Raw genomic sequence first — 18,187 nt, 5'->3', positions numbered from 1 at the left:
GCATGTTAAACACCCTAAGGGTGAGGCCCATGTCCAGCAGCAGGTGGCCAATGCAAATGAATTTGATGATAGTTTTGTAAACTTTTGTCTCATTTGGTTAGCTTTTGACTTACTGGTTTTTTGCTTGCATATTAGGGTTTCTGATTTTGGGGTTTTGTTTATGTGAATGTCTTATGGGTCTTGCATGTTTCCTTGGTTTATTTCTTGTGGGTTTTGCTTGTTTGTTCATTGGTTGGTTCTTTTACCTGTTTGTTTTCTAAAGACAGAAAGAAAGAAAGGGCATGGAGTTGAATGGATAGGGGTGGGTAGGTGAAAAGGATCTGGGAGAAGTTTGGAGAAGGGGAAACCATGATCAAATATATTGTACAAAGAAAAAAATTATTTTCAATAAAAAAAATAAAATAAAAATGTAGCCAGTGGTGGTGGTGGTGCATACCTTTAATTACAACATTTGGGAGGCAGATCTGTATGATCTCTTTGAGTTAGAGGCCAGACTGGTCTACAGAGTGAGTTCTAGGACAGCCAGAGCTACACAGAGAAATCTTGTCTTAAAAAACAAACAAAAAAACAAATAACTGTTTTTAAATCCACATGAAGATAAAGGATAAATAGTTGGGTATTAATATAGAGTTAAGGAGGAAGTGAAAACTGGAAAAATTGATCTGGAAAGTATTTTTGATAGAATTTAAAAGTACATGAACTCTACTAAGGATGAGTTTATAGACAGAACATGGGAGCCTATACTGAATTCTGGGGTATCGTTTCTGATTTTCTGGGTCATCTTGCAGCTCTTGATCCTGTTTGGTATCCTATATTTCAGATCTGCGTGTAACTCTATTTTCCTTTTCGAGTTCTGTAGGAAAGCTTTGGCTTTCCATGTTTACTTTCTACAGACGTGAACTGACACAGCATGTTATGCTATCACTGCTCCTCTTAAGAATTTGGACTGCAGTGCTGGGCAGACATATGTTTAACTTCCTTCTTTGAAACATTACTTCTGTTTTTTGTTTGTTTTTTTGTTTTTCCAGACAAGGCTTCTCTGTGTAGCTCTGGCTGTCCTAGAACTCACTCCGTAGACCAGGAAGGCCTCAAAATCACAGAGATCCACCTGCCTCCACCTCCTGAGAGCTGGGATTAAAGGTATGGGCCACTACTGCCCAGCTTGAACATTACTTTGTAAAAATGAGCTTTTTGGGCATTTTATTTCATTTAAGTCTTGGTCTTAACTATAAAAAAAGAAAATACATGTAAGTTTATTTTAAGGAAATGAGACCATATATTACATTCCTGGCATAACTCTAGATTAAAATAATGGCTTAACATGAATAGTATTTTGGGCTGGGAATGGTGAGACACACTTTTAAACACAGCACTTGGTAAGCAGAGGTAGTGAATCTATGAGATTAAGGCCAGTCTGGTCTACAAAGTGAGACCCTGTCTCCTAAAAGAAGAAAGAAAAAGGGTGTACACACACATACAGAGTAACTATTGACAATATATTGCTTTTAATCACTGCTATATGCTTGATTACTCCCTTTTTTTCCCCTTTTTTCTTAAAAAACTACTTGGATGGTGTAAAACCGATCACAGAATGAGGGCAGAAGTATTAGCAGCTAAAAGCAACTTCTCTCACTTGGTTAGATCGATCATGTGATGGTCAAACAAAACAAAACAAAACTCCAAAACAGCACCCTCCTGAGAGCTTAAGGAAGTTCCTTGTCTGTGTATGCTGAATAATGGGCATTAACAGGTTAGATGCAAGATTGTAAAACATCAGTATCGAACTTCTGCCCTCCGAGGTCCTCCCATTGTGCTGTAAGCCTGTATTTAAGACCTCCTACCCCCTTCAAGAAAGGATATTCGACATTTAAAATTTAAAATATAAATAAATAATATATATATATACATATATATATAATTGAATGAATACTGCGAATGTAATCTATGAATACCACAAAGGTGATTAATATCATGAGTGTAATTAATGAATATCATGAGTGTAATTTAAAAAATAAAAAAAAATTACACACACACACAAAAAAATCCAAAACAGAATGAAACAAAAGCATTTGAGAAGTTGGGTCGTTTAGAGTTCAATGACAATTTTTGTGATATGGTCCAATGACTCAAAATGATCAAAGAGATACCTATAATTATGGTATCATTTCTTATTATTTAACTCACCTAAGTTCAGCAGTGAGATCCTTTATTGTAGTGTATTTTTCCTCTAATGATAACTGAGCCTTTTGTAGTACATCTCTCAATTCCTGTAGTTGTCTTAAGGTACTTTTCAATTCTCCATGAGCATTTTGTAGTTCAGTTTCAAGTGTTTCCCGTTTCTGCATGGTTTCTGTTAGTTCAGCTTCAGTGTGGTGCTGTAACCTTTCTAGCTCCTTCACTGTTAGAGTGTAGAATCATTAAGAACTATACGTAAACCATTTTTTATTGAGAACTTTATGAATAAACATAATTAAGAATATTCAAAGGGCTAGGAAGATGGTTCAGCTAGTACAATGCCAGCCCTGCAATCATGAGGACCTGAGTTTAGATGCCAAACACCCATACAGAAGACTGTATTTTCAACTCTATGAAGTGCTAGTGTAGTGGAGACAGACATTTAGCTGGAGCTCACGGGCCATCTAGCCTTGCCAATCAGTCAGAGTCCTTGTCTCAAAAAATAAGATGAACAGCAATTTAGGAAGATTTTTAACCTCAAACTCCGGCCTCCACATTCACATACACAAAAGTTCACCATCACATGAACATGTAAATACACACACACACACACACACACACACACACACACACACACACACACACACGCTCAAGACTATTGAATCTGAGAGCTGTAATCTACAATACTCTCAGTTTATAGAATGCACAAGGCCCTGGATTTAATCCCCAGCACTGCATAAACAGGGCATGCTGGTCCCTGTCTATAATCTTAGCACTAGAGAGGTAGAAGCAGGAGGATCTGAAATTCATTGTCCTCTTCTGCTACATAGGGAGTTCTGGTGCCAACCTAGGATACATGGGACTCTATCCAAAAAATAAATAAAAAATAAAAATCTGATAGAACTTTGTAAATAAATAAGGATATATACTTTTATTCATTTATACGAGGCAAAACACTGAACACTATCCTTTTTAGCCTCCCACTCCAATTGCTCACTTTATTCCACCGTGACCAAGGCAACAATTAGGAAAGAAAACATTTAAATGGGGGCTTGCTTACAGTTTTAGAAGTTTAGTTTGTTATCATCACGGCAGAGAACATGGTGGCATTCAAGCAGACAATGGAGCAGTAGCCCACCCCTAGTAACATAGTTCCTACAAAAAGGCACACCTCCTAATCGTTCTCAAATAGTGCCATTCCAAGATGACTAAGCATTCAAATATCTGAGCGTTATAGAGGCCATTCTTATTCAAACCATCACATATAAATACACAGGTATTTGTATTTAAGTTAAATTCAGCAAACTAGTTGCTTACCTGCATTTGTTTTCTTTTCTAGTTCTGTCTTTGTCTGATCTAAAATCATATCTAACTGAGAGAGATGTATGGATTTATTTTCCCCATCTCGTTTAAGATGTATTATTTCTTTTTCCATTTTAGACAGCTCTTCTTTGTACTGATCCATCTCAAGTCTGGCTTGCCTAATTAAAAACAAACAATAGAACAGGCAGTTTGGAAACTTTAAACCAAAAGACTTGTCTCTGACTTTAAGTCTGTAACTTTTATTAGGTTAAATATCAGCAAAATCTCTACTCAGGATCTTACGTCACCTATTATAACTTTAAAACTTCTCCAACCAAAGTATTATTATTCTTTACACCGATATACCATTGAAAACCAAGGCTAGCATTCTTTTCAGTCTAACTACATACAACTTTACAAAGTTTCATATATAACATTGAGAACGTTCGGGATATTATCTGAAACAATAATAAAAAGGCTAAGCAATCAAATTACCATAAAGACCATATTACTCCTATGGAACCAGTAATTTTTATTTTTTAGGATGTCTTTTTCAGTTTTAAAAGTGACTAGAAATTCCTAGGTTGAACAGCTTTCCCTGTTACACAAATGTGGGAACTAAAAGACTATGAGGCAACACAAGCAGACAATAACAGTAAAAGTGAATGGGTCAGGTTTTCTAACCTTCATTCAGAACTTGTTCCAGCACAGACACTCCAGACAAAACAATATACTGAGAGGCAATTTCAAGTCCCTCTGTTAGAAATTTAAACTCCAAAAGCATATTCATTTAAGTATTGAATCTTTGAAACAGCACACAAAATTAGATATCCTTGTGGATGATGGATGGATGGATGGATGGATGGATGGATGGATGGATGGATGGATGGATAGATGGATGGATGGATAGATGGATGGATGGATAGAGGGGCCTTTGTGCATGCTAGGCCATCACTCTACCTGTACCTAGCATACTGACTATTACATTTCTAAAATCCAAGGTAAACAATTCTCTACCAAGAGAATTGATATAAAATGGATAATTAGAAGAGAATAATCAAAAGAGACTGACATACAATGATAAGAGCTGATACCTTGTCAGCACTAAATCTGAATAACAAAGATATTGTGGAAATTTTATAAAAAACCACATATTAAAAACTCAAAAACTTGGGCTGGAGAGATGGCTCAGAGGTTAAGAGTACTGGCTACTCTTCCAGAGGTCCTGAGTTCAATTCCCAGCAACCACATGGTGGCTCACAACCATCTGTAATGATATCTGGTGCCCTCTTTTGGCCTGAAGGCAGAATACTGTATACATAGTAAATAAATAAGTAAATCTTTAAAAAAAAAAAAAAAAAAAACTCAAAAACTTAATCATTTAGTAAATGAACAATCACAGTTCTTTATGCCTCAAGTTTTAGTTAGGGTAGCAATATATTTTAGCATAATATACTAAGCAATATACATAATAATTATTCAGAGGTAGTAGAAATGCCAAGAAAATACTTAGTTTGGAAACTTTCCACTAAAAAATATTCTTTGTTTTAAAGTCTTAGTATTGTCTAGACATAAACACCTTCATTTCACTTCTGAGCAAGTACTCCTTTCTTGATAAAGTTGAGTAAATAAAGCATTAATAAATATTTAAGAACTTAAAAGTATTATCTATATAATCAATAATACCCCAATTTTAATTATAATCTTAAAATTTTTTATGGCTGATTTTAAACCCATTAATCTTTTAGAAACACTTCACTTTGTGGGGGGTGTTTACCCACCAATCCCACAGCTCCCCAGAGTTTTCCTGAGTGTGAGCAGCAGGAAATATTAGATAGAAGGATTTATTGCGGAGAATCTTGCGGAGATAAACAGAAAATAAAGGATAGCCTCGAGAGGGCCTGGAACCTTTTCCAACAGGCCGTCTCTGCCCCAGGGTTTTTATAGAGACACCAAGGGGTGGAGCAAAAGACCTCCTCCCCCAGCACAGCCAAGTGCAGACCATCTCAGACACCTGCACTCAGGCCCGTGGTCCTAATAATCCTCTATTCGGACCTGCTGGGTAAAGCCACGAGGAACCCAAGAACGGGCTCCCACAACTTTGTGGCCTCAGTGTTATTTAAAAGAATCAAGATTGAGATAAGTAATAGGACCAAAGAAATTATTAATACTAAATACTAGACTTTAGAAACTTGATAGTTATATAACTGAAGAATAAAAACCAAAAACCTTATGGTTTCAGAGCATGTCTAACCTGTGTACTTCTGTAGTCTAATTTCTTTGAGTTTCAGCTTCCTCATTTTAAAAACTATAATAACTCCTCCCAGATTGAGCCAAGTGTCCCTGCATAAGTCCCAGGTTTCAAACAGCTAACTCATGCAACGAGCCCAGGACCTGGTACCACTGCCTAGATGCCTCCCAAACAGATCAAGTCAATCGACTATCTCACCTATTCAGAGGGCCTGATCCAGTTAGGGGCCCCTCAGCCTTTGGTTCATAGTTCATGTGTTTCCATTCATTTGGTTATTTGTCCCTGTGCTTTATCCAACCTTCGTTTCAACAATTCTCGCTCATATACACCCTCCTCTTTGACTGGACCTGCCTGGACTGAGTCTATCAGGTCGAACCCAGTCCTCGGGGGAGACCTTGATCTGGAGGAGGTGGGAATGGGGGGTGGGCTGGGGGGAAGGGGAGGGGGGCAGGAAAGGAGAGAACAAGGGAATCTGTGGCTATTATGAAGAACTGAATAGTATTGTAAAATAAATAAAAAAAATATGATAAAAAACTATAATAACTCCGTGGCTGATATATAAAATTAAATTTAATAAATAAATTTAAAAAATGGAAAAAACTATAATAAACACGTCATAGGTTTAAGATAAAATGAGTTAATGTGTACATCTAGAACAAAGAAGGTAGATGTTCAATAAATTGCTTTCTTTTCCATCTGAAAAACACTTCAAAAGCAGATCAAAGGAGACATATAGAGATATATGTTTAACTTTACTATTCTGAGAGAAATAAGTTTTCTAAATTGTAGTTTCAGAAATTAAAAAGAAAGAAATACTAATAGTGGGAGCAGAGAAAACTCCTCATGCTAAAGTACGATTGTTCAAAAGTCAAAAAAGTAGGAGTTGACTAGTGAAAATCACTGAGGCACAAAAGGACATGAAAACAGATAAGGGCTAGTAGGGAATAGGAAGGGACAGGAGAACAACAGATGGTGAATGTGATCAAAATACATTATGTACATGCATGAAAATGTCATAATGAAACCCACTGTTATATACAATTAATACATGCAAATAAAACACCTTTAAAATAGGGATTAAAAAAGGAAGAAGCTTAATCCCAGCACTCGGAAGGCAGAGGTAGGTGGATCTCTGAGTTTGAGGCCAGCCTGGTCTACAAACCAAGTTCCAGGACAACCAGGACTATTGCACAAAGAAACCCTGTCTCAACAACAACAACAACAAAAAAAAAAAAAAAAAAAAAAAAAAAAAAAAAGAGGAAGAAGTAAATGTTTCATTTGTTCCAGCGAAGGAGAAAAATGTCCAGTTGGTATCAAAGAGTTGGTAGAGTTTTGAAAGAAGAGGCAAAGGTGCAAAATCAATCTTCTATGAAGCTTAGCTTGCCACACAATATTAGGGAACACAAGACTATAACTTCTTTAAAGATGCTGGCATCAAGTAGTGTGAGTTGGATTTTGGGTATATGCATGCTTATGTGTTCTTGTGTGTATATACATATACAGATGTACGTGAATGTATATGCACATGCATGTGGAGGCCAGAGATCAAAGTCAAAGGTCTCCCCAGTCTCTCTTAACTTTACTTACTTACTTATTTATTTTTGATATATAGTCTCTTACTGAATATGTAAGAGATTTTTACAGACTCAGCACTTCAGCTTGGTCAGGGATCCTCCTGTCTGTGCCTCTCAATGGTGTGATTACAGGAGCAGGCTACCATGCCCAGCTCTTGACATGGATGTTGGGAATATGAAGTCAGGTCCTCATGTTTATGTAGAAAGTACTTTACCAACTGAACCATCTCCCCAGCCCCAAACTAGATTTTAACTCTGTGATACGTAAGCCAAAGAGAAGGCTAACAAAGTGATTTTAATGACTAACTTGATTTTAAGGTTAGTAAAGTATAGTGAGTCAAATATGGTGTCATATAGCTATAATCTCAGTTCTGGGGAAGCTAAGGCACAAAGTTGCTAAGTTTGAAGGTAGCCCAAACTACATATTGAGGCCTTGTTACAAAACAAAACAAACAAAAGCAAGCAAAGTTATCAGAGAATAACACAGTAGTAATATTAGAAATGGTCAGCTCTAGGGTAAACTTTGGGGATGTCTGAAACATGACAGAAATATAATAATCAGACAAGAAAGCTTTTAAAAAACAAAAACTCAAGTCATAACTGACTCAGTTAAATGAATACTAACTAACCAGAGCTGGTTATTGGAGAGAACAATAAGCCAGGTGGCCTATAAATATCAGTAATAAAGAATATTATCCGATGATATTAGTTCAGAGTACACATTTGACTCTCTGGTACAAGAACTTGGAGAAGGTTTTTTTAGTTTAGAAGCCCACAAGAGAACAAGTAATGTCCTCAGGATAATGTAAGAGGTTTATTATAGTAAGAGAAAAGAAAAGACAGAATACAGAGGATGTCTATGAATTCTAGAAGGTACAATGGAAGCTTTCAGAAGTTGGCATAGGATGGGAGAAAACAGCAATGGGCCCTGGTTTGGAAATTTAGCATTTCTTGTGTTTGGCATAAATAAGGATAAAGTTAGAATGTGAATAGGCTTCATGGCCTCACTGCAGGGAAAAGGGGCCAGCTAAAGAAACCCACCCCGACCCTGGAACCTAGAACCAGTAAGAGAAACACAGCCTGGATCTGGGACCCGAGCCAGTGAAAGAAACACTTTATCCCTGAACCCAGAACCAAAGAAACAGGCCCTGACTCTGAAACCAGTGCCAAGAAACGTACTTTTTCCCTAGAATCAGAGCCAGTGAACGAAAATATGCCCTGGTATTATATTAGAGCAAAGAAAAAAAAAGCCAGTGAAAGAAACAGTTTGGCTCTGAAATCAGGGCCATCTTGGCCTCTGACCAACCAAAGTAACCAATCCCTGGGCAGGAAAAACTAACCAAACGCTGAACAGAAATTCTTCTCCCTGGAGAAACCCCACCCCTAAGAAACCCTGTATAAACCACCCTGCCTGTTCAGTTGTGGGCTGTGCTATTCCCATCTTGGTAGAGGCAGCCACTCTCCTGGACTCCTCCTTCCCAGATAAATCTCTTTCTCAAAAGAGTGTTTGGTATGAAGATCTTCATCAGCTATGATGTCCCTTAGGGGGCTGAGCAAGGTGGAGCAGAATAGAAGAACTTGGCTAGGACACCTCTTAGGGGAATGAGCAAGGCTGAAGCAGAAAAAGTAACTTTTTGCAGGAGCCAGAAGAGACTGCTACATTTTTGCAAAGGTTTCCCCTTTAGCAGAGTGAAGCAAAAGAAGCACCATCTTGGGCTGGAGAAGAAGCAGAGCTCTGCTGGGAAGCCCCCCTATGTGGGGGCTGAGCAAAGCTCAGCTGTATGTCTCTCCAGAAGAGAGGAGTGGATTGCTATATCCTGCAGAGACCATCCCCCACCACACCCCAACTCCAGGTATAGCCTGACTCCCCAAACAGTCAGGATACCTTCCCTCACAGAGTTAGTGGAAAGGCTGTAATTAGTGGATAGATACCTGTCAACACAAAAGAGAAATCTTGATGGAGCACTATTTCACTGGCACTGTTGAGAGGAGTGTTTGGGCGGGAGCTCCACCTCAGCCCCTGGCACCCTGGCATCCCTGTACCCAAAGAATCTGGAATGTTCTGGTGGAAGATCCACCTCAACTCCCCTCCCCCATCTCTTTCCCCAAACCCGCCCCTTCAAAGCCGGCCAAACACAGCTCCTCCCCCAGAGAGGCTCAAGACCACTCCCACAGGGTATTTAATCTGCATCCCAGAAAACAGACATGTGGTTCTTCCAGTCTCTGGGCCCTGTCTCCTCTCTGAGGGGCCAGGAATCACCTGGGAATGCTTTACCCATTAAACCTGAGCTTTTCCAATTTGGTCTGATTCAGTTTGATGCGTCAGCGGATTGGCCTTCAGGGTGCAAAAGACTTATCAAGGAGTATGTCTGGTAAAGTTAAGTACTACTCCAAGCCCAAGGGCCCTATCTTAATATTCAGTCGCTATCAATGAGAAAGGAAATCTGGGGACATAAGGTTTTAGTTTCTGAATGTAAGTTCACACTTGACTGCTACTGGTATAAAAAAAGGTTAGAATTATGTCAATTCTTATTGACAAAGTGGAATCTAGATAACTATATTTCAGCTCACAGATTCACTGAGATGATTTTGAATATCCAGTCAAAGCTGACAACTATTTTATTTATCCCACATACAGGCGGTGGCAAAACACACCTCTAATCCCAGCACTCAGGGGCAGGTCTAAGTTTGAGGCGAGCCTGGTCTATAGAGCTAGGTGCAGACCAACCAGAGCTACACAGAAAAACCCTGTCTTAAAAAAAACAAAAACAGGGCTGGAGAGATGGCTCAGAGGTTAAGAGCACCAACTGCTCTTCCAGAGGTCCTGAGTTCAATTCCCAACATCCACATGGTGGCTCACAACCATCTGTAATGAGATCTGGCACCCTCTTTCGTATATATAATAAATAAATAAATCTTTAAACAAACAAACAAAAAACCAATTAGGTCCCATGAGAGTTTCCCCAGTGTGAGTGAGATCTTTGCCTACAACTTTCAGTGTTATTTGTAATTTAATACAGCAGTTGCTGAGTGCCTATAAAGTATAAGGATTTGTGCTAGTTGTCCCAGATGTTGTGGGGAACCCCAAAATAAGCTAAATAGGGTTCATATTTCAATGTAAGAAAGTAAAAGTACTGTACTATAATACAAAAAAAGGATATAATGAAGGTTATGAGGGAGATCAACAAAATGCTGCAGGAACATAGGTTATGAAGAAATTAATTCCTCACACAAATATCTCACTGGATATTATTAAACTCTGAAACTCAGACATTACTGATACAAAACTGAGAAGGCCAAAAAAAACCAAAAACAAAAACAAAAAAAAAAACTTACTATATTCAAATTTTACCTGGCTGTAGCAGTAAGCTCAATAACTTTCTGTCTTTTCAAATCTGCGTCATGTATGGCTGTCTCATATTTCTCTTCCATTTTTCTCAACTTCTCTGCTGAGCTTTCCCTTTGCTTCTGAAGCTCTTGTTCTTGCTTGGATACCTGGTAAGGCAGCTTTCAGTTAAGTGCTTAAATTCAATTACACTCCAACATTTTACAGAAGAAAAATGCTTTCATAAATATATCATTCAGTTTCAAGATGTACTCTAAAAATCAAAGTAAGCTGGTGTAGTAGAATTTTAACTATAGCCTTAGACATTGGAAAGGCTAAAGCAGGAAGACAGCCCGAGTCTAGGAGCTCCAGACCAGTTTAGGCAATATAAAAAGACCCCATCTCAAAACTTAAACTTAGTATTAACAGTATAATCAAAATATAAACCAGATTGCTTTGAAACCATAAAGCATAACTAACTTCTTAATAATAGAAATAAGTTATTTGTATATGACTTACTATTTTTATAGAAGGGAGCACGTCTAACAGTTAAGTGAGAGTAATAAGAATTGAACAAGTCCAGGTGAGACTGGGTGCTTGCCTGCTAAAGGTGAGACCCTAAACTCAATCATCAGCACAACAATGAAGAAAAAGGAAAAAAAGGAAACAGGAAAGAAGGTTAAAAAATGAACAAAATAGTAAAATTTTCCCTTTTTATTATCCCAGTTTGAAAAGTTCTTACTTCTCATGTCAAAAAAAAGGGAGTGGGGGGGGCTGAGGACAAATTCAGACATATAGATATGATAAAAGAGTATACTAAATAAAATAAAATAGTTCATATTTTTTTATAAATTGTATTTCTTTTGAAAGAAAAAAAATCGAACATATATGAAAGAGATTGAGACAAAGTGTACAAGAAATAAAAAAGATTAGTCACTTTTAGTGCCAGCATTCAGGAGGAAGAGGCAGGTAGTTCTCTGTGAGTTCAAGGCCAGCCTGGTCTACAAAGCAAGTTCCAGGAAGCCAGGGCTGTTACACAGAGAAACCCTGTCTTATAATTCAAAAAAAAAAAAATTAGTCTCTCGTCTCTATTACCATATTGTCTAGGATTCTTTCAGTGAAATGATAACATATTTATTTTATTTAAACAAATCTTTGCTGTGGTCTTAGAGATTGAACCCACACTCTTGTGTGTGCTATAGAGGAACCGTACCATGGGCTACAATCCCATAACTTAACTGTTTAGTTCAGTAGCAGTTCTATTTTGGGGGTAAAGGGGTTCTTTTATTGTACTGTTTTTCCAGTTCATTAAAGAATGTTATACCACATGTGTTATTCAAAATGGAGACATCAGAAAATGCAATAATTTGGATAGGATTAAATTTAGATTCAAGAAAAATTCAGTCAAGAAGTCTAAATTATAATAAAATTTTATGGCATGAGAAATATTGCCATCTTAGTAGGGGATCTAGGTCTGATTACATTTTCTGTTATTTTGTCTTTTTTCCCCCCTCGGAGCTGAGGACCAAACCCAGGGCCTTGCACTAAATCCCCAATCCTGGATTACATTTTCTTAATCAAAAATCTGCAAATGACTTTTAAATTCTATTTCATAAAAATTAAACTATTTTTAGTCAATAATATATACCTGTTTTTCAAGTTTAGTCTGAATATCTTCTAGCTCTCCATTTCTAATTGTCTCTTGCTGTAACATCTGTTGCTGTTGCTGAAGAGTATGCTGTAGAATAGCATTTTGCTCACTAGTCTCTTGAAGACTATGATTCTTTATCTTTAGCTCTTTCTGCAAACAATATATCTAGCAAAGATATATATTCCTTGTTACAATGAAATGTTTCAAATAAAAAACAACAAATGTAAAAGCTGTCTTTCTTAATTATCCCACTTTTCATGTAGCATAGTTGGTCATGAAGAACAGCATGGTTCATTATTCTGACTGGGGTGATGAATATAGGGTTATTCCTATAAAGGGTTATGAATACAGGAGATGTTAATAGGGTTTGCTCTTGTTTGGCATGATTTTTAAATGCTCCTATGCAATACATTGTTTTGGCAGGCTAGGATTCTGAAATATTTTCCTTTCTGAGAAGGAAAGCATTTTTATACTTATGGGCTGGTATCGTACTTTGAATGTAATTGGCCCCTATAAGCTCATAGAGAGTGGCACTATTGGAAAGTGTGGCCTTGTTGAAGGAAGCGTGTCACTGTGGGGGCAGGCTTTGAGGATTCTTTTGCTTAAACATCAGTCAGTGTCACAGACCACTTCCTGTTGCCTGCAAAATATAGGACTCTCAGCTACAGCTACAGCACCATGTCTGTCTGTACTCCACCATGTCCCGCCATGATGATAATAGATGGAACCTCTGAAATAAGCAAACCACCCCAATTAAATGTTTTCTTTATAAGAGTTGCTGTGGTCATGGCGTCTCTTCACAGCAGTAGAAACCCTAAGACAGCTGGTCAACTGTTCTTATGTGACCTTTTACTCTCCAGTCACAAACAGCTTCTTCTAGGTACCAAGACTACAACACACCATCTCACATTTCACGTTACAGGAAGGAGAATGCTCTATGCAACCCATCCCAGAAAGGAAAAGACAGAGGCAGCCCTGAATCGATATAGATGAACTTTCCCCTTTACAGATATAAAACCAAAATCACTACATAATAAAATCAGGTGATATTTATCATACTATATAGTGTTAATATTATAGTAGTTTATAAAATAATATTGCAGCAAGTTGATCCAGACTATTCATATTCTAATACATATAAGAATAACAATATCAACTACGAAACTTCACTACAAATATTTAAGATCTCAGTACGCTGGTCTCCAAAATTCCTTTAAAAGATGTCTTTAAGGTAGGTATGATGCTGTACACCTAAAACCCCAGCCCTTAGGAGGCTGAGGCAGGAGAATTATGAATTAGAAGCTGGCTAGAGCTACATAGCAAGGCCTTACCTGTCTATGTGGGTGGATGCTGAGGTTATAGAGATAATGAGACAACTCTTAATGAAAGTATAATTTTTGTTTCATGTGTGTGTATACATGTAGAGGTAAGAGGACAACTTGGAGGAATCAGTTTTCTCCTTCTACCATGTGTGTTCTGGGGATAGCACACAAGTCATCATCAGTTTTGGGGCAAGTATCTTTACCTGCTAAGTCATCTCTTCAGCCCTTCAAGAAAGGTCTTTAATCTAGTAACTGAAAAATTTATCTCAATAAAGTTTGATTGCTAAACCTATTTTTTTTTTAAAAAAAAAAAATAGTATCCCACTATGTAGCCATGAATGGCTTAAAACTAAGTAGCTCAGGAATGACTAAAATTCATGCTCCTTCTAAGTCAGCCACCCAAGCAAGGACTGGAATTATAAATAAGTACCACCATGTCCCCCTACAAAGCTAATTCTTAATCCTTCAAGTAAGAACAAACAAAAACAAAATTTTTAAGTTTTTGTCAGTACCAGGGAGGTAGAGGCAGGTGGATCTCTGAGTTTGAGGCCAGCCTGGTCTACAGAATGTTTCAGGACAGCCAGGATGACACAGAGAAATCTGTTTCAAAAAAACCAACAACACCAAAAAAGTTAAAAGTTTTAAAGAATTTTATACTCCTATGTCTAAAACAGTGCTTTAAATATTATTCATTTTATATTAAAATTACTATGTAATAATTGTAAAACTCTAACTCACTATTCTGATTCCCTAAAAATAAGTGAATTTGAATTTTAAGGTATTATATTTTATGCTATACTAAAAGAAAGTCTGTTCTTTAAGGAATATATAATTTAGAATTTGTTTTTAATGTCATATATATAGAAGTTAAACTGGTCTACAAAGTGAGTTATGGTACAGCCTATACTGTTAAGACAGAAATTCCATCTCAAAAAACAAACAAAAATTACATTTAATGTAATGTATATAAACAGTCAAAGCATATTAAGGAGAGGAGGATGAAACTCAGTTGACAGAGTCTGCCTAATGTGGTGGTTTCAATGAGAATGGCTCCCACAGGCTCATATATTTGGACACTTTGTCCCCAGTGGATGGAACTGTTTGGGAAAGATTAAGAGGTGTGGCATTGTTAGAGGTATCTCACTGGGGGTAACTTTGAAGCTGCAAAAGACTCAGCCATTCACCTGCCTAGGCTCAGTGTGCCAAGCTCTGCTGACTCCCCATGGGAGATCTTGATTTGAGGGATGTGGGGATGTGGGGTGGCTTGGGAGGGAGGGTTGGGGGGTGGGAAGAGGGAGGAGGTGAGAACTGTGGGTGGTATGTCGAGTGAGTAGAAAATTTCTTAATAAAGAAAAATGAAAAAAAGTTAAAATAGTTCATATAACAGGTATGGTCACTGAAAATTAAAGATGTGTGCATAATGGGACCTAATTGTATCTCAGAAATAAATTCACAGATTTATGGTCAATTGACTTTTCAATAAACGTGGTTTAAGAACCAAAAAAAAAAAAAAGACTCAGTCATTCCCAGTTTACTCTCTGCCTCATGGCTGTGTCTGGAGATGTAAGCTCTGAGCTGGTGCTCCAGTGCCTGCCTGCTGCTGTGCTCCCTGTCATGCTGGTCAAGGATTCACCCTCTCAAACTGGAAGCCCCAAATAAATTCTTTCTTCTCTAAGTTGCCTTGGTCATGGCGTCTTAGTATAGTAGCAGAAAACCTGACACCTAGCATGCCCTGGGTCCATCCCAGAACCATGTAAACCAGGTATGTTTGTACACACCTGTAATCTTAGCACTTGGTAAGGAGAAGCAGGAAGATCATAAGTTCTATACCATTACTTATATAGCGAGTCTGAAATTAGCCTTGGATACCCTAGACCATTCTTGTCTTTAAAAAACCCAAACAAAATAAAGTATATTGAAAATACTATCACAAGATTAAAACAACAGTAACAACAAACACTTGAAAATTTTCCTAAATAAAAGAATAATTTACTTCTTCAGACTTCTTCTTCAGCTGTTTTTCAAATTTTTCCTTATTTCCTTCCAATTGATTCAAATGCAAAGCAAGTTCTTCCTTACAGATTTCTAATGCTGAATCCAGTTGTCTGACCTAAAGCAAAAAAAGCAAAATATAACATTTAAAAAAAAAGAAAGAAAGGAAGGAAGGAAGGGAGGGAGGGAGGGAGGAGGGAGGGAGGGAGGGAGGGAGGGAGAGAGAGAGAGAGAGAGAGAAAGAAAGAAAGAAAGAAAGAAAGAAAGAAAAGAAAAATCAAGGCTGGGTGTGGTGGCACATGCCTTTATTCCAGCACTCGGAGGAGAGAGACAGGCAAATCTCTGTGAGTTCCAGGGCAGCCTGATCTACAAAGTGAGTTCAAGGACATCCAGGGCTACAGAGAGAGATCCTGTCTCAAAAAAAATGACTTATTAATTAATGAATACTTATTATTTATACAATATTTTACAGACTTATCTCCTAATGTTACTTTACTGCTTGAAACACTAAAATCGAGCCAGTAAGATGGCTAAGCAGAAAAAGCACTAGCTGTGCAAGCCTAATGATCTGAGTTGGATTCCCAGAACCTATGGTGGAAAGAAACAATCAACTCAGCAAAGTTATGCTAACCTCCAACCACACACTGTAACATGCACATGTACAATCCCAACACAAAGTAATAAATAAAATTTAAACCTCTAAAGTAGCTCTACTTAGGATATAAAATGATATGGTAGTAAAGATTGACTGAAAAAACTTATTAATCATGGCAAATCAGGGAACTAAAGAAGAACCACAGAATAGAGTCCAGAACAAAGTAAGTATAGAAGCACATTCTAAAAGGAGAAAGTATGTTCAGGGGCAAGGCACTATGAAAGACAACAGTGGACACTGGACAGATCAAGAGTACAAACAGTCATTTGAAAGAATGTAAAGCAGACACCCAAAAAACACTCTCTTAAAAAGGTAAGCATATTACTTATTTCTTAAGCCTCCTTGAACACTAAAAATAGGAAAGTAAGTACAAATATCCTATGAATGTTGCTAAGATAAGAACATTTGGAAATGCTGGTTTATTAAGAAGATAAATTTATCACAGAGGAAAAAAATCTTCTTTGCATAGAATCTGTGAAAATATTTTTAAAAAACAGCAATACAACTTGACTCAAGTGTGTATAAATGCTTTGTTATCGAATATTAAAGAGCAAATCAAATTTAATAACTTTTTAAAAATTAGTTCAATGTCCTTAATTTGTATCCATGTCCATACTCATCTATTACTAGGTCCTTATCTTGCTTTTTTCTTTCCCCTTATAATTTTGAGCTTTAATGTTGCAGGGGGAGATTCCTTGTCTCTGAATAAAAACATCACATTTGAAATTGTGAAAGAAATTTCAGCAAGATTGGGAAAAAAAGAGAAATTTTCTTCTCAGACACCACTGACATTATGAAATGTCATCATGAAATCACCCCTGTAATTCTTTCTAAAAGGGAATTCTGGAGCCATCATTATGAAAGACTAGCCATCTCAGCTTGTTTATATAGCTACTGACAGCCAAGAAGTCTGCCATTATGAAGGACTATCTTTGTTAAAAAAAAAAAAAAAAAACTGTTGTCCTAGTAACAATTTTTAAAGTTTAAAATTTTTTTAAATTATGTGTATGTGTGCATGTGGAATTGTGCACATGTGAATGAAGGTGTCCACAGAGTCCAGGAGAGGGTGTGAGATCTCCCTGGAGCTGAGTTAAGAGGCAGTTGCAAAGCTACCCAATGTGGATATTAGGAACCAAACCTGAGTCCTTTGTCTCCAGCCTCTAGTTTTAAATTTTTAAAGTAACAGTTGTATTATAAAAAACAAAAACCCACCCAAGCATAGTGGCACACACCTTTAATCCCAGCACCCAGGAGGCAGAAGCAGACAGATCTCTGAGTTTAAGGCCAGCCTGGTCAACAGAGAGAGATCTAGGACAACCTGAGCTACTCAGAGAAACCCCGTCTCAATAAATAAATAAACAAACAAACAAATAAATAAAAAGAAAAGTAAAAATCCTTGTATGTTCTCTCTCTTAAGCAAGAGAATGATCATTAGTACATTAAAAGATGGTAAAACCATTGTTATGAGGTTACTGAGGAATCAGACATTCACATGGGATAAATCACTCCAAAGATGGTCCAATAAATTTTCCTCGTAAATTGGTGACATCTGACGGCTGGGTTGTGGCTCAATGGTAGAACACAGCATACATAAGGACAGCATAAATGCTGGGCAGTGGTAGTACATGCCTTTAATCCCAGCATCTCGGAGGCAGAGGCAGGTGGATCTCTGTGAGTTTGAGCCCAGCCTGGTCTAAAGAATGAGTTCCAGGACAGCCAGGGATACACAGAGGAACTCTGTCTCAGAAAATTAAAAAACAGCATACACAAGGCCCTGGGTTTGATCTTTAAAAAAAAAAAAAATCTAAGATACATTAGTCACCAGACCCACACAGAATATGGCTAGATATCCTGCAAGTCTAACAAGTTCCCAGATAATACTGACGCTGTAACCAAGACTATAAAGAGTATTTTTAGATAATTGGGAAACAACACCTCTC

General features: G+C 37.4%; 1 protein-coding gene across 11 annotated transcripts in view; it reads right to left on the bottom strand.

Annotated features, from left to right (window-relative positions):
• Ccdc18 (coiled-coil domain containing 18) overlaps nt 1-18,187 on the bottom strand; it is a 119,377-nt gene that overhangs the window by 32,776 nt on the left and 68,414 nt on the right. For 10 of the 11 annotated variants that reach the window (XM_028867405.2, XM_028867401.2, XM_028867406.2 and 7 more), the window contains 5 exons: nt 15,594-15,710; nt 12,276-12,443; nt 10,655-10,797; nt 3,493-3,656; nt 2,185-2,398 (listed from right to left, as the gene is read on the bottom strand). In XM_028867405.2, the coding sequence (XP_028723238.1) occupies nt 2,185-2,398; nt 3,493-3,656; nt 10,655-10,797; nt 12,276-12,443; nt 15,594-15,710 (806 nt within the window). The remainder of the gene's footprint in view (nt 1-2,184; nt 2,399-3,492; nt 3,657-10,654; nt 10,798-12,275; nt 12,444-15,593; nt 15,711-18,187) is intronic. The other variant, XM_037209290.1, reaches the window with a different exon arrangement.

Source organism: Peromyscus leucopus, chromosome 10 (assembly GCF_004664715.2).
Source record: "Peromyscus leucopus breed LL Stock chromosome 10, UCI_PerLeu_2.1, whole genome shotgun sequence".
NCBI lineage: Eukaryota > Metazoa > Chordata > Mammalia > Rodentia > Cricetidae > Peromyscus > Peromyscus leucopus.
This window is presented reverse-complemented; position numbering and strand designations above follow the sequence as displayed.